This window comes from Glandiceps talaboti, chromosome 16 (genome assembly GCF_964340395.1).
Source record: "Glandiceps talaboti chromosome 16, keGlaTala1.1, whole genome shotgun sequence".
NCBI lineage: Eukaryota > Metazoa > Hemichordata > Enteropneusta > Spengelidae > Glandiceps > Glandiceps talaboti.
Window position 1 is genome coordinate 894,548 of NC_135564.1, and position 26,303 is coordinate 920,850.

The 26,303-nt window shown below is 34.8% G+C and overlaps 1 protein-coding gene across 1 annotated transcript; it reads right to left on the reverse strand.

Moving 5' to 3' along the window:
* Window positions 1-5,567: 5,567 nt before the first annotated feature.
* On the reverse strand, window positions 5,568-25,522 carry LOC144447693 (D-ribitol-5-phosphate cytidylyltransferase-like). Its single transcript, XM_078137772.1, has 9 exons — window positions 25,321-25,522; window positions 21,064-21,322; window positions 20,277-20,426; window positions 15,617-15,721; window positions 11,152-11,197; window positions 9,663-9,748; window positions 8,995-9,060; window positions 7,946-8,158; window positions 5,568-6,414 (listed from the first exon to the last, which is right to left on the reverse strand). The coding sequence occupies exons 1-9, from the start codon at window positions 25,455-25,457 to the stop codon at window positions 6,316-6,318; spliced, it is 1,161 nt and encodes a 386-aa protein (XP_077993898.1). The 5' UTR covers window positions 25,458-25,522; the 3' UTR covers window positions 5,568-6,315.
* Window positions 25,523-26,303: the final 781 nt, after the last annotated feature.

Here is a 26,303-nt window from a genome sequence, read left to right on the forward strand (position 1 = left end):
ATGTGAAAAGTAGGAATTTGAAGACACATGATATATTGTAGTCGTACGAATTCGTATAGAAATTAATGTTATGTAGGTGACGTCACATTACATGTAGTTATGACGTCACCTGTTGTCTTTGTCATATAGTTCTGAATCATGAAGAAATAAAGTTTTACAGGAGATATACTTCTTGTAGTATGCTTTAACATAATGAATAATTGCATTCAAAGCAGTCAAAAGTTATATAGGACGTTCAAAGGGGGGAGGGGTGATGTCAGAAAGGGGGTGGGGTTGAAGTAATATCAGTCATATCTTCCATATACACTCACTAAAGTGATTGATATTTTTATTGCTGTATTGATAATCTTGAAATATTGATTAGTATTGATCATGTTAGTATCACAGGTCATTCAATGGAAACCACTGGGACTGTGCTTGTATCTGTTGTCACAACTGTTGCTATAGCGACACTACGATCACCCCAAAGAATGGTAGCTTCAATTCACAATCCATACAAACAACAAGGTACCGGAAATGGCACATACCCAGCATGTTGCATTGTTTGAAATAGGTTTCCTTCAAGAGCTAGAAAGAAAAACAAGACAATAGCTTTGTACTCCTTCTTTCTTAAATCTATTGTTTTGACAAGGACAAAACAGACACTGTCCATTTGAGAATGGTGGCAAGCTTTTGATAGGATGTTAAAAAGTCGATGACAATGACTGCCTTGTACTTTTTCTAACCGCTCCTTGACCTCTCTCTCTCATATTATCCTCTAATTGCAAGTTTAAGGTTATAAATCTGAACTCTGGAGTTTATGACCAAACAAAGGGCTTCTTGTTAAAGTTCATTGACCCTAAAATGTTATATTAAAGTACTATACATTTAACCAATAACATTTCAAAACATTAGTTTTTACTTTGATCAAGAAAACTTCAACCTATTTTCAGTTAAAGTCATAAAAAAGTGAGTCACCGTACAAATTTTTTAAATAGAGGGCAAAATTATGTAAAATTCAGCCATTTTTGAATCCAATATGGCTGCCTAAAACTGTGACGAGATATCATAGATAATCATGTGCACAAAACAATTGTGATTATTTTAGATTGTTGTGTAGATCTTTTATCCCAGGGTCTATGATCATTACAGGCCAAAACTTGAAAGCAATGAAATATTTCTTGTTAAAAGTTGAACAAAATATAGTCTTGGCATTGTTAGGAGTTCCTAGCTTTATTGTGTAGAATACCTCAGCCCAGTGTACAGAAGGCCTTTTAGCTTATAAGCCAGATTTGCTAATTCTATCAGAGGGCTTTCACAATGCAGGGTTAGTGAAAATGACTTTTCTGGGCCCCCCAGCATAAAGAATTGCAGGAAAGATGAAATAAGCCTCGCCATCATTCCCTTAATGCCCCAGTATCTGTTATGGAAACTCTGGGTCCCCTAAACATAAAGAAATGTAGGAAACTCTGGGTCCCCTAAACATAAAGAAATGTAGGAAACTCTGGGTCCCCTATGCATAATGAATTGTAGGAAACTCTGGGTCCCCTACACATAAAGAATTGTAGCTAAAGTTATCATTGCATGTATTTTTGTCTATATAGACTAGCATTAAATTTTACATGTTGATGAAAATTTCTTGAACTGTTGGTCACCAAAATATTGTGTTGGAATGGTATTTTCAGATCATATCTGAATTACTTGTATAAGATCTAACAGTTGGTAGACATCATTTAAAATGTGTTAAAGTCATTGGAATAATGTAAGAAATTAAACATTGAAATAATGTAAGAAATTAAACATTGGAATAATGTAGAAATTAAACATTGGAATAATGTAAGAAATTAAACATTGGAATAATGTAAGAAATTAAACATTGGACTAATGTAAGAACTTAAACATTGGAACAACGTAAGAAATTATACATTGGAATAATGTAAGAAATTAAACATTGAAATAATGTAGAAATTAAACATTGGAATAATGTAAGAAATTAAACATTGGAATAATGTAAGAAATTAAACATTGAAATAATGTAAGAAATTAAACATTGGAATAATGTAGAAATTAAACATTGGAATAATGTAAGAAATTAAACATTGGAATAATGTAAGAAATTAAACATTGGACTAATGTAAGAACTTAAACATTGGAACAACGTAAGAAATTATACATTGGAATAATGTAAGAAATTAAACATTGAAATAATGTAGAAATTAAACATTGGAATAATGTAAGAAATTAAACATTGGAATAATGTAAGAAATTAAACATTGGAATAATGTAGAAATTAAACATTGGAATAATGTAAGAAATTAAACATTGAAATAATGTAAGAACTTGAACATTGGAATAATGTAAGAAATTAAACATTGGACTAATGTAAGAACTTGAACATTGGAATAATATAGAAATTAAACATTGGAATAATGTAAGAAATTAAACATTGGAATAATGTAAGAATTTAAACTTTGGAATAATGTAACAAATTAAAACATCGGAATAATGTAGAAATTAAACATTGGAATAATGTAGAAATTAAACATTGGAATAATGTAGAAATTAAACAATGGAATAATGTAAGAAATTAACATTGGAATAATGTAAGAACTTAAACTTTGGAATAATGTAACAAATTAAACATTGGAATAATGTAGAAATTAAACATTGGAATAATATAGAAATTAATCATTGAAATAATGTAGAAATTAAACATTGGAATAATGTAAGAACTTAAACATTGGAATAATGTAGAAATTAACATTTGAATAATGTAACAAATTAAACATTGGAATAATGTAGAAATTAACATTTGAATAATGTAGAAATTAAACATTGGAATAATGTAGAAATTAACATTTGAATAATGTAGAAATTAAACATTGGAATAACATAAGAATACAAAACAAATGTAACCACAAACATTTTTAATACACATTTTGCAGCTTTGTCATCACAACTTCTTTATTTAGCTTTCACTTTACCAAATGATTTAACATTTCAACATAAACTGCATGAAAATTTTACGACTCTTGAAAGATGATAAATAAATGAAAACCAAGTCAAATTTTTTATTATAAAATATATATTTTCTCTTTTATAAATGATATGAGGGACACCATGATGTGTTCACACACTTGGACAATAAAAACTCTTTATAATGTCAGTTGCAGTGTAGCGTATAGGTTTGAAAATCTTTGGAGAGTTATCAGGTGATCGCAGTCTTCAATATTTGCCTGTAATGATACCAGGAATGCTTAAAGTGGCACAAACTGAGTTTATAAACTCTTTACTCAATACTTACACAAACTCTAGTATAATGTTTATGTAAATACTGTGAGTGAAGGTATAAATTGTAACAATACTATATAGGAACTAGATTGTGAGTGGAGGTATAAATTGTAACAATACTATATAGGAACTAGATTGTGAGTGGAGGTATAAATTGTAACAATACTGTATAGGAACTAGACTGTGAGTGGAGGTATAAATTGTAACAATACTATATAGGAACTAGATTGTGAGTGGAGGTGTAAATGGTCATGATACCGTTTAGGAACTAGACTATGTGAGTGGAGGTGTAAATGGTCATGATACTGTATAGGAACTAGACTGTGAGTGGAGGTGTAAATCGTAACGATACTGTATAGGAACTAGACTAGTGAGTGGAGGTGTAAATGGTAACGATACTGTATAGGAACTAGACTGTGAGTGGAGGTGTAAATGGTAACGATACTGTATAGGAACTAGACTGTGAGTGGAGGTGTAAATGGTAACGATACTGTATAGGAACTAGACTGTGAGTGGAGGTGTAAATGGTAACGATACTGTATAGGAACTAGACTGTGAGTGGAGGTGTAAATGGTAACGATACTGTATAGGAACTAGACTGTGAGTGGAGGTGTAAATGGTAACAATACTGTATAGGAACTAGACTATATCAATACATGTCTTCTATAACATTACACTTTGTGGTCTAACATTGTTAGAACAGGTGATTACATACTATAGGGATTTCCAATGCTTTGTTATTGAACCATTTATATTCTAAAACCGGGTTTCAGTTCAATGCAAGTGATAGCTGAGTATGCTTCAGTAAGTACAATACTGTGAATATCTTTTAAATATGCAGCAAAAAATATGCTCCAAAATGTCTAAACTCAGCTTGTGTCCCTTGAAAACTTTTAACATTTTGATAATAAACGCTTTGTAACTATTAAAATATTTACTTTGCACTACATCATTTTCTACTTTGCCACAATACTTGCAATTAATTTCAGGGTTATCTCTAAACAGCGCCCTCATACAATGTTATGTCAAATACTATTGTTTTATCAATATGGTACTACTACTGAGGGCACTGTTCTCTTCAATAAGCACAATATAGTGTTTGGATTGCAATACATTGGACATTTCTTCAAACTTGAGGTTTAGTGATGCAGATAACATTTTAACATTTTTCCATTTGTGTTTTTAAGACTTAGCAAAAAATTGTGCACAATATTGCTATATTTGTAAGTATTCATCTGGTAAAACAAATTGCACTTTTATGTAGTTCAACATGTACAGAATTCTTGATGGCAAGTGAGAAATTGGTGATAAGAAATCAATTGTAAACAAGTATATGTTTAGTCTTACACTCTGTAGTTTTATTATTACAGCAGTATGAAAAGCTAAGACTGATACGATAATATAAAATGACTAAACATGACTACATACCATAAATAGTTGACAGTAATAACAACAATAATAATAATAACAATAACGTTCTTATCTAACTCTTTCAAAACACATTGTTCTCAAAGTGCTTTACAATAATTACCCAGGCTTGTGTAGACCCGTGATGGCACGATGGCTCCTTAACTCTCTGGAAAGTATACAATGCCATTGCTGTCACCCCCTGAGGCACATAGGATTATAGTCAGCAATCAAACCAGGTCCCCAGTTCTACAGCTGGGTTAGCTGAGGCACGCTTGTGGTTCAAATCTTGCCCAAGGACTTTAGCCATTCAAACAGCTGTGGTAAACCTCAAACTAACAAGATCTAAATTGCAAGCCAGCTCCTCTAACCACTTGGCCATACATCAGTACAGTACATCATCACATACTTCATTGCTTTATGAACAGACTTCAAAGTCTGACTTTAGCAAGGCCATAACTCATATGAATTATTATAGTATGTCATTTCCTAGTAATGAATACAATCATTCTTATCTGAACAATAACACATAATATATGATGCTATTTTTATCAAGTCATAAATTATTGATATTTCCTATCATAAAGAGTGTCATAAATAAATGTCATATATACAATGAAACATACAAATAGGTGTCAGATACCAGTATGTGTACATTTCATATACACACAATCATTCAAGTTTACGTTACTCTAGTTAACTAGTTTGCAATGTTTAATAACTTCACTTTAGTCTCAGATGTATATGATTTGTAAAAATAAGTCAAAAGTTATATATTCACCAGTTTACAAATTGAAAACTTTTTCATCATGGCATTCTATGTACAAAATTCTGTAATATTATGTGAGTTATTACGGTAGCATTATTTCTATAAATCATAGCAGCCATAAATCATGAACAGTGATTGGTTACTTTAAATTCTCCTTGACTTATGATTGGTCAATTTTAATTCACAGCTAACAATGATTGGTCAATTTTAATTCACAGTTAACAATGATTGGTCAATTTCAATTTTCACTGCCTGATGATTGATTTCTTGATTGATTATTGATTGATTGATTGATGATTGATTGATTGATTGATTGATTGATTGATTGATTTAAATTGTCAGTCACGGGTGATTAGTCAGTTTTCAGTTTTCAATAACTGGTCGTCTTATGTTCTCATCACTCTGAATTGAAAAGACACAAATTTGAATTTGTGACAACTAATAAATATAAATAAGAATTCAAAGTAGCCAAAGTATCGTGTTTTATTGTCAGTGAACTCAAAGTGAATTCTATAAACTCTATCTGTAAGGTATAATTATAAACAGTTTCTGTGGGCTTACAGGATTAATAACCACTATTTCATACTATCCAACACTGATAAGACTTCAGCAGCAACTCAGACAAGGAGTTGGTTATAACCCGCTACACAAACTTTAATATTAGCTCCAGTAGAGGACTGCTAATCTGTACATGTCAAACAATGTGTCAACATTTTGACAACTAAAGGGTATAAGTATTAGTAATAATACAATGTAATAACAATCTTCTTGGGAAGTGGAAGATGCAAAGTTCATGGGAGTTGAAAAACCTCAAAGTTCATGGGAGTTGAAAAACTGCAAAGTTCTTGGGAAGTGGAAGACTGCAAAGTTCATGGGAGTTGAAAAACTTGACCAGAGAAGGCAAGATTTCTGTGGAAAACCAACTCTGTGATCATATTGGCCGCTTCTGTATTTGAAGATCCACTTTCCTGCAACAAATATGAAAAATAAGAGACACACAAAGTAAGATGGTATGATATTATCTCCAACACTTTACGATATTATAATATCTCCATCACTTTACAATATTATTTCCAAGACTTTACAACAGAGATATTTTCTTCACTGTCTCTCATCATCAAATGATTTAAACTGTTTTAACAAAAAGAGTTAGTTGTCTTTTCCAAAGACTGTGGACATATCACCTGAACAATAAACTGTCCCATATGCTTAAATACAGATAGTACAAACAGAAGTGAGATGTTTGGGGTAGTGAGGTGTTTGGGGTAGTGAGGTGTTTGGGGTAGTGAGGTGTTTAGGGTAGTGAGGTGTTTGGGGTAGTGAGGTGTTTGGGGAAGTGAGGTGTTTGGGGAAGTGAGGTGTTTGGGGTAGTGAGATGTTTGGGGTAGTGAGGTGTTTGGGGTAGTGAGGTGTTTGGGGTAGTGAGGTGTTTGGGGAAGTGAGGTGTTTGGGGAAGTGAGGTGTTTGGGGTAGTGAGATGTTTGGGGTAGTGAGGTGTTTGGGGTAGTGAGGTGTTTGGGGTAGTGTTACTGGTAATTTACATCTACAATGTCTATTATTTAAACAATTGTGACTATATTGCTGATTGTCTGATGGAAAAAAATAACTCTAGTTACAGCTAGTGCAGCTTTAATGGTTGATTCTGATATCATCACCTTCTGTCATAGTCAGTCATTGGTCACATAGGAGATGACCAAGTCACCTTCTGTCCTAATCAGTCATTGGTCACATAGGAGACAACCAAGTCACCTTTTGTCATAGTCAGTCATTGGTCACATAGGAGACAACCAAGTCACCTTCTGTCCTAATCAGTCATTGGTCACATAGGAGACAACCAAGTCACCTTTTGTCATAGTCAGTCATTGGTCACATAGGAGACAACCAAGTCACCTTTTGTCATAGTCAGTCATTGGTCACATAGGAGATGACCAAGTCACCTTTTGTCCTAATCAGCCATTGGTCACATTGGAAACGACCAAGTCACCTTTTGTCCTAATCAGTCATTGGTCACATAGGAGACAACCAAGTCATCTTTTGTCCTAATCAGTCATTGGTCACATAGGAGACGACCAAGTCACCTTTTGTCCTAATCAGCCATTGGTCACATTGGAAACGACCAAGTCACCTTTTGTCCTAATCAGTCATTGGTCACATAGGAGACAACCAAGTCATCTTTTGTCATAGTCAGTCATTGGTCACATAGGAGACAACCAAGTCACCTTTTGTCATAGTCAGTCATTGGTCACATAGTAGACAACCAAGTCACCTTTTGTCATAGTCAGTCATTGGTCACATAGTAGACAACCAAGTCACCTTTTGTCCTAATCAGTCATTGGTCACATAGGAGATGACCAAGTCACCTTTTGTCATAGTCAGTCATAGTCAGTCATTGGTCACATAGGAAACAACCAAGTCACCTTCTGTCATAGTCAGTCATTGGTCACATAGGATGCGATCAAATAAAAAATGTTACAGTTATAATTAAAGTGTACAACATACCTCTTTGTTGATAATAACTATGTTGACACACAGTCCACCTGATCTGCCTTGCTCACTCAGTTTCTTACACAGCTCTCTACTTTTAAGATAAACTTTGCAGTCAGGGTTGCTATGGGATACCACAATCACAACTGATCCACCATATTGGATTTGAGTTTGCATTTTTGCAAAGATCTGTTGTACAGTATTACTCACTTCTTCAAGTGAAGAATTCTGTAAAATTGGGAAGAATTGATAGTTTAAATGCATGGATTTTGTTGAGGTTAGTTCTTACTGAGTTACTGTCAACTGTATATTCACAACTTTCTAACATTTTTGTAACAGCACCCTCTATAGGTATAGTATTACCATTAAAACCAGTAAAATGCTATACCGCTGGCCTGAATCACAACAATTACTCTCTGGAAGTTGACCTGTAACTCCCCCCTCCATTATAGCAAGTTCTTTGTAACATCCTTTATTGGTAGAATATTACGGTGTAAGAACAGCTAAGGACATCACCCCACTGCCCTCAACAATTTACCCCTCTACGTTCTAGCTCTGGCGGTAGAGCTGTACTCCATTCTAGCAAGTTCTTTGTAACAATAGCCTCTAAAGGTTAGAGTATTACCATGTAAAATAAAAACAAAAACTTCATCACACTGCCTTCAATCCAAACAATTACCATTGTTAATGCAGACCTAAGTTCCAGACCACCATGCCACTTGAAAACACAACATGCATATCATTACAGTATAGTTAAAGGCCCTAAGTTGGCTTAGGTTTTAAAGACCCATGATTCCATCCCAGGTTCTCACATAAGAGCTTTCTAATCAGTGGAATCATGAGGATTACATAGAATTATTCTTTTTTGTTCCAAGTGGGTCAACTTTTTCTATAGCTCTATCAGATAACCTGCACCTAAATTTTAATCCTAATCAGAACTCTGGGCCTTAAAAGTAGTTTGGTCTGAACACAAGTATAAGCTTGTCTAATGCATACGTTGTTTTTGTGAGATAGTGGATTCAAACTTTGGGCTTAAAAATGTCAAAATTAGCATTCATACTTACTGTACAAACAACTACTGAATTAACAGTCTCTATGACATCATCAACCTTGCTGTATACTGACAACATCTATTGTGAAATAAAATAAAAACAGTCTCTTAATGTAAGAAAAAAACTATAAAAACAATTTCATTTCATAGACAGTGATTCAACAAAATATTACATAAACAGTGCAATGCAACCTGATGTTAATTCTAGGCATTATTTTCATGCACACAACCCCCCCCCCCCACACACACACACCCATGCACACAAACCCATACACACATGCACATGCACACAAACAGACACAGACATAGACTAGACACAAACACACATACACACCCACACACACACACAAACCCATAAACACACACAAACCCACACACAAACATGCACACAAACCCATACACACATGTACATGCACACAGACACAGACATAGACTAGACACACACACACACACACACTTTACCATACCATACCATGCCCATAGTATACAGACAATACAATATTATTTAATACACATATTATAAACATTAACTGCTGAAGAAAGCTGAGTGATTTAGATGAATAGCCTTGATATATATTAATTATACTCTCACTTCAGAATTAATACTAAATATTATTCCAAAGTAAGGAAACAAGATATTTGGTTGTAGAACTAATATTAAGTTTACCTATGGATACCAACCTGAAGCCCTTTACATCTTAATTGTTGTTCTATCTGTTGAGTCATTAATGTGGAATCTGAAGTGACTATAGCAACTGAGTTCAATTCTATAAACAACAAAATATCACGTATTAGTAGCCTGTATAAGTAAGATTTAAAAAGAAGGATATAGGGATTCATGTAGCTGCCAATGGTGGAGTGACATCACATTCATGTAGCTGCCAATGGTGGAGTGACATCACATTCATGTAGCTGTCAATCAGGGAGTGACATCACATTCATGTAGCTGTCAATCATGGAGTGACATCACATTCATGTAGCTGTCAATCATGGAGTGACATCACATTCATATAGCTGTCAATCATGGAGTGACATCACATTCATGTAGCTGCCAATGGTGGAGTGACATCACATTCATGTAGCTGTCAATCATGGAGTGACATCACATTCATGTAGCTGTCAATCATGGAGTGACATCACATTCATATAGCTGCCAATCATGGAGTGACATCACATTCATATAGCTGTCAATCATGGAGTGACATCACATTCATGTAGCTGCCAATCATGGAGTGACATCACATTCATGTAGCTGTCAATCATGGAGTGACATCACATTCATGTAGCTGTCAATCATGGAGTGACATCACATTCATGTAGCTGTCAATCAGGGAGTGACATCACATTCATGTAGCTGTCAATCATGGAGTGACATCACATTCATGTAGCTGTCAATCATGGAGTGACATCACATTCATATAGCTGTCAATCATGGAGTGACATCACATTCATATAGCTGTTAATTGTGGAGTGACATCACATTCATATAGCTGTCAATCATGGAGTGACATCACATTCATATAGCTGTTAATTGTGGAGTGACATCACATTCATGTAGCTGTCAATCATGGAGTGACATCACATTCATGTAGCTGTCAATCATGGAGTGACATCACATTCATGTAGCTGTCAATCATGGAGTGACATCACATTCATGTAGTTGTGTTTATACATTCCATGCATAATATGGATAGGGAAATAGGTCCTGGTAGCAGAGGAGGGCAAAGTGTTAAAACTTAGATAGATTTCTACACCTTGTACCATAATTTTGGTGGCTAACCCTGGGAACAGGAGGGGAAATCAGGTAACACTTGTATATATGTCCACACCTTGTTCCATAATTATGGTAGGGCACTCTGGTAACAGAGGAGGAAAATCTGGTAAAATGTGCATATATGTCCACACCTTGTACATGTATCATAAATTAGTGTGTACCATGGTGACAGAGTTGGGAAATCTGGTAAAATCTTTGTATATATCTATATCTTTATTGTTATCATAATTTTGGTGTACACCCCTTATCAAAATTCCTAGGTAAAATTAACCTACCTCCTGCCATAGAAATGAAATATGCTAGTGAACATATTGAATCTGTTACCTAGCAATAATTCTGTACAGAGATCTTATGATCTATTTAATCTATACTTGTACTAGTGTAACCTGATCTTACCTTTAGCTAGTCCTTCTGCCGTGTACAAATCTCTCCTGTAAGTCACCTGTAGTATGGACAATAGAAAAGAAGATTAGCGTTATAATCCTCAGAGTATGGCAACCTGTGTAATAGTAAGAGGGATAGAAGCAAGACTCTTTAACACTCGTTACATCAAAGATGTAATTCAAAGATGACTGATTTAGTAAGTTGACTACCATTACGTTCAAACCACAAATAGACTTCAGATGACAGTGCTTTAACAACCACAAGTTGACTCAAGGGATTCAAGCTATGGATAGCCTCTACGCTACAGAGCTCCTACAAATTATAGTTCAGGAGAGTATGGTCTTCCATGGGGTAAATCCTTACAATTTCTCTAACATAATTCAACTGCTTGAATAATGAATAACTGTGTAATATATTGTTGAAGTTTATCAGTGAAGTTCAGACATAACTTTGGAGATGGAATAATGAATAACTTTGTAACATAGTAGTAGTAGTAGTAGTAGTAGAATCATTTATTATAGTGACATGAGGTAAACAGACTACCGCAAAAAACAAAACAATTTACATTACACAACCTCCCAGCCAAATAGGCTTATATGTCACCTAAAGTGAAATAAAACATAATTAGAACAGATTGAGGAGCTTTTTTACAATAATGAAAATATCATTTACAAGGCAAAAATAAGAGTTATGAATTAATGTACAAGTTGTCCCTTCTCCTACTTCTCCTACTACTACTACTCTACTACTATGAACCCCAATGTTGAGTCTGAACTTCATTGATAAACTTGTCATGGATTGGTTCCTTGTTTCCACTTTCATCTCCAGTACAGACTAAGTACCCTTTGTCTTCTACATATGTGACATACGCCCTCACATGATCAATTCATCATATCTTTTATAGTCATGTAAACAATACAGACGTATTAGTTTCATGTCAGTGAATGCATACAATGGCAAGTAATGTCTATGCCCCTCCTATGTCTAATAATACTAATTACTAAATGTGAATGCTTTGAATTATATAATGGCTTGTTACATCACACCTCACTATTCACAACAACACTTCACAAGGGCAGTAAGTTATATGATAATATGATTACTTTTCACTTTCCCACACTACTCAAGTACTTTACAATGATTCCTCCATGCATAATAATAACAACAACAGTACTACATATTTATTGCCATTATGCATTTTAAAAGTACATTTGGAAAAGTTGCGATGTTGCTTAAAAACAAACAATTTACAGTACACAAAACAAAACAAAACATTAAAACTAGTGACATAAGACAAATGTAAAACTGTTCAAACTTTTCAATAGTTAAAAGATTATAACGACATCGACCAAACTACATGTGGGAAGAGACTGTTGCTAAAGCATGTAATCCCAAACATAGCTCTACAGCAACACACCTGGGGACAACACAACAACCCTTTGCTTCCTCAACTCCCTAGGGAGAAGGAGGATACAATCCACTACAGCTTCTCTATCCTACCAGGTCTCCAATTATAAAGCTAGGTTGACTTAGACACATCACTGTTCAAAATCTTACCCAAGGACTTTAGCAGTTCAGTTCAGAAATAAAAGGGCAGAATCAAGGCTCAAATTCTGAGCTCATCTCGTTAATCATTTGATTATCAATAGCCCCATCTACATGTAGGTCATCCTACCTGAGGCAGTCCCAAGTCCTACCTGAGGTAGGATAGGTTTGTGTCTACACATAGGAAGGTTACAACGGAGATGTCGCGCCTTTCTTCCTGACAGTACATAGGACGAAGTCAGGAGGGTTTCAGGAAACCTCTCAAAGGTGTCCTAAGTCAGGACGGTTTCAGGTCAGGTGTAGGACGTGTTTGCGTCTACACGGGCTTCAAACTATCCTGAATCCTACCTCAGGTAGGATTTTTAGTGCCGTGTAGACGGGGCTAGTCTTTAAAAGTCTACCATGTGACCCTATATATAGCTTGTAATTACATCAAATTACAGTAACCAAGTCATTAAAGGGTTAATAATTACACAGAATAGGGTCATGGGGGATTAAGATTAAAATTTGGGTGAAAAAACCCCAAACATGTGGCAGAGATAGAGAAGAAGTTGGTCCTGAACAACAGAATAATCCTATCTAATCCTGAAGGTTTCACTGATAAGATAACACTAATATGATAACCTGGGACTGAATTATGGGCCTTTAAGTTAATTTTATTCAATGTTAACCAGTCATTCAATTCACTTGAGTACATGCCTTGGGTCCCATACTATGAAAACTTAGCCAATAACTAAAGACCCTCACACTGAACTGTTTTTGAGCAGGTCAAAGGTCATAGAAATCAGTAGTCTGTAATTTAAGATACAGAGATTTGTACCAAGCTATCAGCCAGCACTCACCTGATATAGGACTGAACAACGCGATGTAACAAATCAGTCAAATTCAAACTGGTTGTCAGAAGTCAAGTTAAATAAGAGTTTACACAGTGATTGCAATGTGATACATCCTGTTTGTCAACATTAGAATAACACATTATACGGACTTATGTATCAGATGACCACTGAAAATGATAAACTGAGCAGGCAGCCAGAAAAACTTGTTTGTTCATAAGTTTGTATATAAACATCATAAAGTCATTCAGAGACACTAACTCAGGTCAGAACTACTTTTTACTTCCATAATCTTACTTAAGCAAATCTAAAATATCCTAAATTGTTTACACAATTCACTGAAAACAATAAACTGAGTAGACACGGAGGAAAATGTATTTATTCATAAGTTTGTTTATAAACGTCCCAAAGTCATTCACAAAACTAATAAAGGTCAGAGCTGTTTAATGTTTTCAGTTATATTCACAAATCAACACAATACAACAAATATCAAAGATTTCCATATTTGCTGAAAAAATATCAAACTGAAAATGATAAAATGGGCAGCCAGAAAAACTTGTTTGTTACTAAGTTTGTTTATAAACATCACAAAGTCATTCACAAAACTAATACAGGTCAGTGCTGTGTTATGTTTTCACTTCTTTACACCTAACAAAATACAAAGCTCCAAAACATTTTAAAGGCCAAGGTTAAAATTCCATGTTCTCACATGACTGTAATCTTATCAGTGGAGTCATTAAGATAATTTTGTTTTTTACCAACTTTTTCTAAAATTTTGTCAGACAACAGTTTTTCACACCTAATGTTTAAAATTCCATGTTCTCACATTACTGTAATTTTATCAGTGGAGTCATTAAGATAATTTTGTTTTTTACCAACTTTTTCTAAAATTTTGTCAGACAACAGTTTTTCACACCTAATGTTTAAAATTCCATGTTCTCACATTACTGTAATTTTATCAGTGGAGTCATTAAGATAATTTTGTTTTTTACCAACTTTTTCTAAAATTTTGTCAGACAACAGTTTTTCACACCTAATGTTTAAAATTCCATGTTCTCACATTACTGTAATTTTATCAGTGGAGTCATTAAGATAATTTTGTTTTTTACCAACTTTTTCTAAAATTTTGTCAGACAACAGTTTTTCACACCTAATGTTTAAAATCCCATGTTCTCACATTACTGTAATTTTATCAGTGGAGTCATTAAGATAATTTTGTTTTTTACCAACTTTTTCTAAAATTTTGTCAGACAACAGTTTTTCACACCTAATGTTTAATCTTTTTTTTCAAAGTGGGCCTTTAAATTCCTCTGAAAAATGATAAAACTAAAAAGTAGTACAGCAATGAGGACACATTCCATACTTTTTCTACTTATTTTACAAAAGTGATTAACCAAAGTTTTGATATCTTACATGACTGTGGTGCTATTAGTTGCTACTTAAAGGTCACCTTTCCAATTAAACCCTTAGTGACAATCACCAGACATAACCCCTACCAATCTTTTCCATATCTGTTTTCCTTTGCCCTTCTAGTATATCCAGGCTGGCACCTTAGCCTGAGCGGAACACAACTTCCTTCTTTAATACTCCCTGTTAGAACTTATAAACATGTTTGTTGTCTGAATATTATCTTGGCAGTGGTTATACATAAATGTTTTCTTGTTAGAGGCCATAGTACTTTTTCCAATTCTTGATGGAAACATTCAAAACAAATCACATTGGCCTCACAAACTTAAACTTTAAACCAAATCACATTCACGTTTCATTTTGATTTGAATATTTCCCAACTAGAAACATACATACATACATACATACATACATACATACATACATACATACATACATACATACATACATACATACATACATACATACATACATACATACATACATACATACATACATACATACATACATACAGACAGACAGACAGACAGACAGACAGACAGACAGACAGACACTACACCACGCCTATAGCACTTCTGAACTTTAGTTCAATTGTGCTAAAATGTTTATATTCACAGTAGTACATGTGAACTAAAACCAAGAGTTCATCTTGTAAAATCATAGTAAAACTTTAACAATAATTTAGACACTACCTTCCAAATATCTCCAGTAGCTGAGACTAATTTTGCCCTAGTTGATGTATATTTTAATGCCAGCTGCAGGCACTCTGTACCATGGTCTAGGTCTTCCTCACTTATCTGGGGAAATGAAAAATGATGTCTGAGAGTAAGAATACATGTAATATGATACTGTGTCAGAATGTATGACACCACAAGGCAATATGATTAGGTATGACTACAGTATACAAAGATGGTACCTTGTCAGAATGTATGACATCACAAGGCAATACAACTAGATCTGACTACAGTATACAAAGATGGTACCTTGTCAGAATGTATGACACCACAAGGCAATACAACTAGATCTGACTACAGTATACAAAGATGGTACCTTGTCAGAATGTATGACATCACAAGGCAATACAACTAGATCTCACTATAGTACACACGAATGGTACCATGTCAGAATACTGCTTTGTTTATCATACCTCAAGAGGACATTGAACTAAATCATCTTTATATAATCATGCCACTTATCCCCTTTATACTTAAATGACCCCATTTGACCTGGCACCCCACCCCACCCCATCAACCCTGGTTCCAAATCAGTCTGCATGTACAATATTTAACTATTTTACAACATGATTTCCGACATGAATATGTAAGTACTTTCTTGGAAAGTACTTTCTTGGAAATTAGACATGTACTTTTATTGGCATATAAATAATTAATGACCTCATAATTCTCCATTTATTGAAATCAGTTAATTCATCGAAATTGAACAAAATCTTTTTATGAGAACATTAAAGTGAACAGCCTAATAAATTAAGACCCATAAAAGATGAATGAGAAAAACAACCCGGAATAATGAATACCAACAATTTTAAAATACTGTGAAACAGTAAAATTATCATTTCAAGTTATTTAAACTTTTTCGCTGGTGTTTTTTTTCGACAGTAAAACCCCTGTGAAAATACTTTTACTCAGTTACTATGTACATTGTGCATACCTTCCTAAATCAATGACAATTGAACCAGCAAATTTCTCTTTCCCCTAAAATTTAGCATTCCACTGTATGTGCTATTATTAAGAACACTTGAATGCAAGATTGCAAGGATATGATTTAACATGATGTACTACCAAACCAGAGTGACTATAGAGTTTTTAATGAGGAGATACAATGTTTTTTTGGTACCAATTACACAAACAAAATACAGGCACCGATAACATGCAACAAGTGTTACATTTTATCTCATTGTGAACACAAATAAACAGTTTGTGTTTGAAATTGAATCTTTCTTGTTTTGTCCAACAGTGATGTTGATTTGTGTCCACAGTGAGAAACAATGTGCAAGCTGTATCATTTTATAATATGATTGTGTGCTGTCAGTGTCTGTAATTTGTAAAAAAAGCATTGAGTGAGACATAAAAAAATATCATGCTGCCTAATTGAAACTTTATAGTCACTTTGGTTTGGTAGTAATATCATGTCGCCTAATTGAAACTCTATAGTCACTCTGGTTTGGTAGTAACATCGCACCGCCTAATTGAAACTCTATGGTCACTCCGGTTTTGTAGTAACATCGCATTGCCTAATTGAAACTCTATAGTCACTCTGGTTTGGTAGCAACATCGTGCCACCTAATTGAAACTGTCGAGTCACTCTGGTTTGGTAGTAACATCATGCCGCCTAATTGAAACTGTAGTCACTCTGGTTTGGTAGTAACATCATGCCGCCTAATTGAAACTCTATAGTCACTCTGGTTTGGTAGTAACATCATGCTGCCTAATTGAAACTGTATAGTCACTCTGGTTTGGTAGTACATTGTACTACCTATTTGAAACTCTATAGTCACTCTGGTTTGGTAGTAACATCGTACTGTCTAATTGAAACTCTATAGTCACTCTGGTTTGGTAGTAACACCATGTCGCCTAATTGAAACTCTATAGTCACTCTGGTTTGGTAGTAACACCATGCTGCCTAATTGAAACTCTATAGTCTCTCTGGTTTGGTAGTAACACCGTGCTGCCTAATTGAAACTCTATAGTCACTCTGGTTTTATAGTAATGTGATTGCCATGGTATCAAGTAAACAGGGAAAGACGGAAGAAAGCCTTTAATGTTGATATTAATCTTTGCACAGTTCATGTACATGTACATGTAGATGATTCATAGTAATCTAAAACTAGATGTGATTTATGAAACTAATAAAAGATATGATACTCTAGTAAATCTATTTTACTACACTGAAACTGCCTTCCCAGTGTAACACAAACAAGTCTTTAAAATTGAATTTAAAGAGGTTGTTAGCATTTTATAACTGCTACTGTATCTTCATCAATAGCTAAGTTATAAACAAGGTTTGTGATAGCAACATGGTTGTATCTTGGACATGCAGTCATTACCCAACATCAACATTATCAGGTTTACTAAGAATGGGTGACTGCACAGTTTTTAGGTTTTGCTCTTTTCTATCTCTGTCCCATCAATCCTACACAACTTGAACATTATCAGATTTGCATGTAAACATGAAGCTGTAATTGTTACCATCAAAATTATTAGGGTTCCTGAGAATTGGCAGCTGTATAATTTTAATAATACATTGTAATAACAATAATAAAGAAAATATAAAGAGTGCCTAATCTCTGCAAGCAGAGTTTGAGGTGTAGAAGTAAATGGAAAGTAAATTGCCGTATGGTATGAGGAAAAATGGATTGACAGACACTGGATACTAGCCATATGGTACGAGGAAAAGTGGATTCACAGACACTGGATACTAGGCAATTGAAGAAGGCAAAGACTGATGTTTAAAGAGATAGGTCTTGAGAGAACGGTGGAAGGATGTAAGAGACTTGGAGTGGCGAAGATCGAAAGAAAGATTGTTCCATGATGTAGGGCCAATGTGAGAGAAAGATCTCTGGCCAAAACTCTTTGGCACACAGAATAAGAGAATCAGAGGAAGAGCAAAGGTGTTGCTGTGTTTTATCTCTGCCCTGTACTTGTTACACAACATTATCAGGTTTCCTGAGAACACACAGATGCACAGTTTTGAGGTGTTGCTGTGTTTTATCTCTGCCCTGTACTTGTTATACAACTTCAACATTATCAGGTTTCCTGAGAACAGGCAGATGCAAAATTTTCTGGTGTTAATGTGTTGTATCTAACCCTGTTATTGTTACACAATTTCAACATTATCACAATATCAGTAAAGGGGTGGCTGCACTATCTTGGGATGTTGTCATAAACTCTTAGAAGGAGTGGCTTCATTTATATGCTTTAGTTCCATCTGAGACCTCCATCACATGCAAACTGTTATCAAAACTATGATAACCTGCATAGATAACCTTGGCTGCTATATTTCAACAATTATAGTGAAATTACCAGGCATGTTACAAATTGTATGTATCACTTATGATGAAACGGTTTGTTTTCAATTCATGGTGAGTGATATCTTGAAAGGTTCATCTTTGTAGAAGGAGGTCAAGGACAGCGTGTTGTATGTTCATTCATCTTATTTTTACAGCAATGTTTTTTATCTGAGTTGAAGCTGTTTATCAATTCTGCTTGTGGCTGTGTAAATTAAATATTTACTAAATAACCTATTTCTAGACTTGAGATTGTTTTTTGCTTAGAATGTTAAAACATCATGACCGCTAAGTAGTTGGGGAGGTTGGTTGGAAAGAGAAATAGTTTCCTATATGTGTGCTGTATTTTTTGCTGAGATTTTAGAACATTATAGTAGCGGTTTAGAGAGGGAGGTGACTGTTTGAAATTTTTTTTGACAGTTTCCTAAACATAAATCATTTCTGTAATGCCATGGTAGCAGAGTAGTGGAGGATGGAGACTGTTTGACATAGCAAAGTATCTTTCTGATATTTAGAATATATATAGAATAATTGGATGTTATTCCATACTATTTGTCTTCATTCAGCCAAGAAAAATAAGAGTGACCTAAGGGGTTTTGTCACGAGTCACTAGAGGAGTAGTGACAAGGGCCCCTTAGGTTATGAGAATTTGAATGAAGTTGGGGAATAATATATTTAAATTTCCTCATGTATAATTTATGAAAAATCAGGAAAAGTACAGGTGACTTGGTATGTTTTGACTGATATTTGGAGTGTAGAATCAGTGACAAAGGATGAGCAGGGTATATAATCCATATTTTCTGTTTGAAGACAATAACTTGGCTTGTGTATCGTATAATACAACATACAATACCAACATAAATTTTCTATTTAACCTAAGAGTTCATATCAAGTCTAAATTGTAATCATGAAAACCTCATGAGATTACAAACATTTCTGTTGAGATAAAGAGGAGTAATATATAAATTATTCTTTTTCCCTGGATTATTTAAAAATTGTAATTTCTGTGTTTGTACATTTTAGATATGATGCACACAGTGCCCTCAATCTTGATCTCTGGATGTCTATGTAAGTTTATCATGATATGCCATCAATCTGGTGGATGGTAGGCAATCTCTATTTTGTTTGACATCATAACTGCATGCCTTTAGCATGTGGCTGACAATATATTTTGATCTTACCTCAGTATACGCCTTGTGTATGACATCATAACTGAATGCCTGTGTGTGTCTGGCAGTATATTTTGATCTTACCACACTATACGCCTTGTGTATGACATCATAACTGCATGCCTGTAGCATGTGGCTGGCAGTATATTTTGATCTTACCTCAGTATACGCCTCGTGTATGACATCATAACGAAATGCCTGTGGTGTGTGGCTGGCAGTGTATTTTGATCTCACAAGGGAATGATCCAAAAAGCCATCTTCAGTTGGTGCAATTACAGTTGATACCAATGGCTGAATTGCTCCTGCTGCCTTAGGATGGGAAAAGTGGGAACAAAAATGAATTTTAAGGAAATTGACCTAATGTTCAAGTTTTATGGAATCAAATAGTGTTACAAAATAGTAAACACAAGGTAACAGGAATACAAGCACAACTGATAAGTACACCTGGCTTTATTGCAAAATCATTAACTACGATAATAAACTTATGAATATGTTGTTTTTGCACTACCTCTGCAAAATACATCTGACATTGTCCATCACGACAGTTGATAGACCGACAATTTACACTACATGTGATTTTAACAGTTGTTGCTCCATTTGCATAATTGTGCTTCATTTGCATATTCACCCAGACATATGAATACCGTGAGTTTACTACTATCAAACATGTAGAAAGCTGTCACCATGTTTTGATATAAATTACACACGTGGTTGACTACTATCACTGATATCACATGATAAGATGGATGTGTTAATTCAAGTCTCTGCCAAATGTAGATCGAGTGTTATGAAGACATAACCTGGCCATCCTATGATTTCATGAGAACAACAGAAGTTAGTTCACACATAACAATGTTTGGCATGCATCACTTGTATTAGTGTGAGTTACAGTTAGCATCCACTGTAATAGTGGGATATAATAAAGGTTTCCATGGTGATTACTTACTCCATGGTTGTGTGCTGCCTTGGAAACTTGTGATAAAATGTCTTCATCAGCAAATGGTCTGACAGCATCATGTATAATAATAACATCAGGTTTATCAAGATCATTAACAACTTTTAAACATTTCTTGATAGATCTGTGTCTGGTTTCGGCTCCCTCTATTACAAGGACTTTGGTCAAATTGTACTTTTTAACTTGATTTTGTAGAAATTCCAACCTTTCTTGTGAAACAGCTACAACTACAGTGCCAATCCAAGGTATACTAAAGAGAGAATAAATAAAATATCTATTTAGATACTAAAAGTATTAGTACATCCCAACATTCAAATAAACCATTTTATTCTTTTTCTATGAACTGCTTTAGTTGGCTTATAGCTATACAATGTAAATACCATTAGTACATACTTATCATATATATATATATAGATATATATACACACACACACACACACACACACATGCATGCATGTACATACATACACACTACATACATATACATACATACATACATACATACATACATACATACATACATACATACATACATACATACATACATACATACATACAAACATACATACACGCATACATACACACACACATACACACATACATACACACATACATACATACATACATACATACATACATACATACATACATACATACATACATAGACAGACAGAGACATACATACATACATACATACATACATACATACATACATACATACATACATACATACATACATACATACAAATGATAGTTGCTTGTTTAATATTTATTGTCTTTCTTTTTTGTATTTGTATGTTTTTGTATTTTTATGGGACATCTTGATGGCCTGAAATAAAGAAATAATACTGATAATAATAAAATACAAGCACACAGAGTGACACAGAGACACAGAGCGACAGAGACACTGAGACACAGAGTGACACAGAGACACAGAGACATGTAAACAGACACAGACCGGTTATACTATTATTTTACTATATTATTTAAGCTATTACATCAGGTAATAATTTACCAAGGAGGTATGTATTAGGTAGTCTTGTACAAGACCTTAGACTGAGCTCCTGAAGGTTGCCAAACAAAGCCGAAGGACAATTACATATTCTAAACACCGCACCCTCAGGAAGAACCTGTGGTGCTCGGCGACCTTTGGTAAGGTTAAATCTGGCAATGTACGCAGCATGAGGGTGGAGCAATTAGCTATCTGTCAGGATGTTGCACACCCTTATTGTTTTTATTTCTCATATTGTAAACAAACTACCAATCTGGAATAATTATACATCATTCCTTGATATTTTTCTTTATTCACCTAAGAAAAATAAGCTTGACCTATGTTTGACCTATCTGTTTCTTTGAAATAATTACATATTATTCCCCAATATTTAAGGAAAATATGAGTGACCTAAGGGGCCTTTGTCACTACGAGTTGCTAGTGACAACCTTTAGGTCACAAGTATTTTCTGGCTCAATGAAGAAAATTATTGGAGAATAATATAACTGTACCAACGCCAGTAATATCAAAGAAAAATCGGGGAAAGTAATGGCAATCTTGAACATTTTGACTCATATTTCGAACACAAGAGAACCAGTGGTGTAGACAAGCATTGTCGTGACATAGACGTGTGTTGTCATGACGTAGAATGACCATCTAGCATATTGTTTGTTCAACTTAGTTCATGCATGGTAAAATAAAAGGAATTTTAGGATCCACTATCTTGTTTTCAAAGAAATCACTAAATCTTTCATTTTCCCATAGTGTTAACACAGTTTCAGCTGCCATATTGGATTCTAAAATGATTTAAGTTTGATAACAGTTTGATCTCAATTTTAAAAATTTGTACATTGACACCAATTTCTTTCTTAATTTCCTGGTTTTGACTGAGAACGGGTTTGAGTATTCTTGAAGAAAGTAAAAGAAAAAGTTAAAGATCTTTCTGATTGTGTGAGACATGTATGACAGAGAGTGATGCTAGAAAGCCAACAAGTTTGGACTTATGACACCTGTCACTCATTGTTATCTTAATTAATACTACATGTCAGACATCTTTCATCAAGTCCCAACCCCCAATAAATCAAAATCCATACATAGCTAGGGTCTACAATCAGAAGTCAAATATTGTTGTTTTGCACTTTGGCATCTTACATCACTATTAATCTCCCAACTACCCAAGGGTTCTCCCTAGCCCCAAAATGGGTACTGGTCAGTAATACTCATGAACATTAATATTCACTGTGTTAAAATATTGAAATCTGTCATCAAGTGCATAATCTGCAAAAACAATGTAACAGATTAGATGTATATTGGTGAGGCTATATCCACCCCACCCACCCCTCCCCCACCCCCATGCCAGTTAGATGCATATTGGTGAGGCTACCCAAAGTGCCAGTTGTTACCGACCTTTACAAAATAGCAGCATGGGGAGAACCCCTGCATGTACATGTATAAGCTACTTTGTCATGAAATCTGTTATCAATTATCTCTAATCTGATTAAAATCTAATTTGTCTTTTGTCAGCTAATTGGTCTTAATCTTATTACATTTTAGTTTTCTCCATTTGTCATTTTGCATTACGTGTTTATGCTTTGGTCTTCAGGACTGTCCTATCAATTTTAATCAAATTGTATCATATGAAATACTAGTATGAAACATTTGCACTAGTTCTATGTTAAGTTCAAGTTAATTAAGTCTTTTGAAGTCCTGACATCAGGGCCTCCAATTATTTACACACACATCATAGTACCAGTATACATTTTCAGAGCTTTAGGGACTGGACACAAATTAGAAGGGTGTATTTTGGGGAAGGGTCACCATTTTTCATGTAAGTGTTGGATGGAGGGTCATAAGTTTTTTGTACAAATATAATTTTGATCATATACTCTAATGGCAGGGGAGGGTCAATAATTTTTGTGCAATGTCTTGACGAATGGTTAATCTTTTTCATGCACTGAACGTCTGAAAAACACCCCTCCCCCCCTGTAATTTATGTCTAGTCCCTTATGCCTACAACTGATTTGCAAATAAGAACAACAATGATTGACAACATACAACAAAAGTACCAGAAATACAGTTATATCTACTGAATTATGGCCAACCCAAATTAATCTGATTACTTCAGAACTCCTGTAATGCGTATTAGCGGATTTTGATGTAGAAAATGAGAGTCACGCCTACACGTATATGGTATAATGACATGAGAGAATCCATCACTTGATCAATAGATACTTCAAAATCTTTGTATCATTCTACTTATTGCCATTTTACTATGCTAGCCAGGGTAGTAGGTCAATGTCCGCACTCAAATTAAATCCGATTTCCAACTACGTTTTTTTTTTCTTCTTTTTTTTATTTGAATACTCCATTCTTGCAGAAGATGAGACTGCTGGGCGCTCTATTGTGAGCTGTATTTCTCTTTGTTCTAGTACCATGAACAGACTTTGAAAAGTGCACTGCTCAAAAGATACATTCATGCTGCAAGAATAAGCTTGACACCAAGTATATATATAGTTAAACTGTTAGCTTAGTTTTGAATTCAACTAATTAAATTCCCACCTGTCATTATTTAGTCAAATATTTCCCTAACTGTACAACAACATTACTAGGTCAGTATATTGTCTTACACTTTTTAGTGTTCACCTTCCAACAGGACCAATTCCTTGCAGAAATAATCTAGTGTATGTATAGACTTTTCAAATTAACAGTAATTTGATATCTCCCTGAGAGGTAGAATTGTTTCCAATGCGCTGACAACGAACAGGTGCATGTCATATTAAAATATGCAGTGAATGTAATATTAGTTAGTATGCATGCCTGCTATGGGTTACATAACGCTTTGCTGAAACCCCTGCGGTATGGGCTATTAGCCTGCTAAACGGTGAATAAATGACCTTGAATGGCATCGGGCCTCTCTTTTGTTCGATAGAAATCACCACATTCCACCACAGAAAGAAGAGCAAGAACGGTCTATTGTTCATCATTTCGTCTCGTTATACTGATTCTTGCTGCCATGTTGGACACATCGACTGACCCACAAGGCGGCGAGAGGTAAGGTTTTCACTGTCTATGAACAAGTGTGCATGCAAATACAGTTGATTGCTTCTGAACGCTTTGCTTGGGAAACTGTGTACTTGTGATGCGTGTTGTCATAACAACGATGTGGGTTTTTGTTTACATTTTTAAAGAAAAACGACAATGTCAATGAAATGCACTAACAGTGACAGCGTAACATTTACGTGATTTTGTCTGGTCACCTTTCAAAACGCTGCAGTGTGTAGGTTATCAAGGGGCGGCCAAGGACTTCACAGTACTGTTTCGGAGTTTGAAGACCCATTCGTTCACCTGTTCCAGCGGCTGGTAACACAGCATACGTCGTGAACTCCATTTCCATACGACCTATATTGAAAGTTTCATAACTCAAATGAAGACCATTTGGTCGGCAAAACTTTTTGTGAGTGCCGCCATATTGGAAAATGATGCACCATGGGATATTGACTCCCTAGGTGTGTAATTGCGTAACATGGCGTGTCCTCTAAGTTTATGTTTATGAAATGTTCTTATAACAGGTGTGTGGACAGCGCCCCTTTTTGTGTCTAAAAAGTTTTCACATGTTATACTTAAATGTGCAAGCATCCAGAACAATGGAGTTTTCGTAAGATGAGGGGTAAATATTTAAAATAGTCGAGATGGTGCTCACCAGGTGTCGGTTTTTACACCAAACAAAAACGAAAAGAATTTGTGAGCTCATTGATGTGTTTACTATTAGCTGGAAAGCCGAAGAGTGTACCAAACACTTGTCACTTTGGTGCTAAAAAATAAGATTGACTGGTCGCTGACAGAAGAGTGACAGTCGAAAGTATTTGCTGGCGAGATTTTCCGTAATCTTTGACAACATAGAAAGTGAACCCAGTGATAAACACTCAACAGGAAAGAACTAACACTTAGGGTAGCAAGTATAAGCTGGGCCAAATCCAGAGATAATTCTGTAGCCTATCATAACAACTTTCTATAAAGCTGTAACAACTTTGAAAGCACTGTTAGGATTTGCTGCATTTAAGCCGAAAATAAGTCAAATACACCGTGTCTATTCACTGACAGAAGCAATCTGGTCAACCTTGTAACAGTTCAAATCACCTATACGTACGTCATTTCCCAGCTTTGCGAGTTGTCTGACGTCATACAGTTGTTACGTTGATTAGCCTAGAACGATGAAGCGTATGATCAACACACATATAAT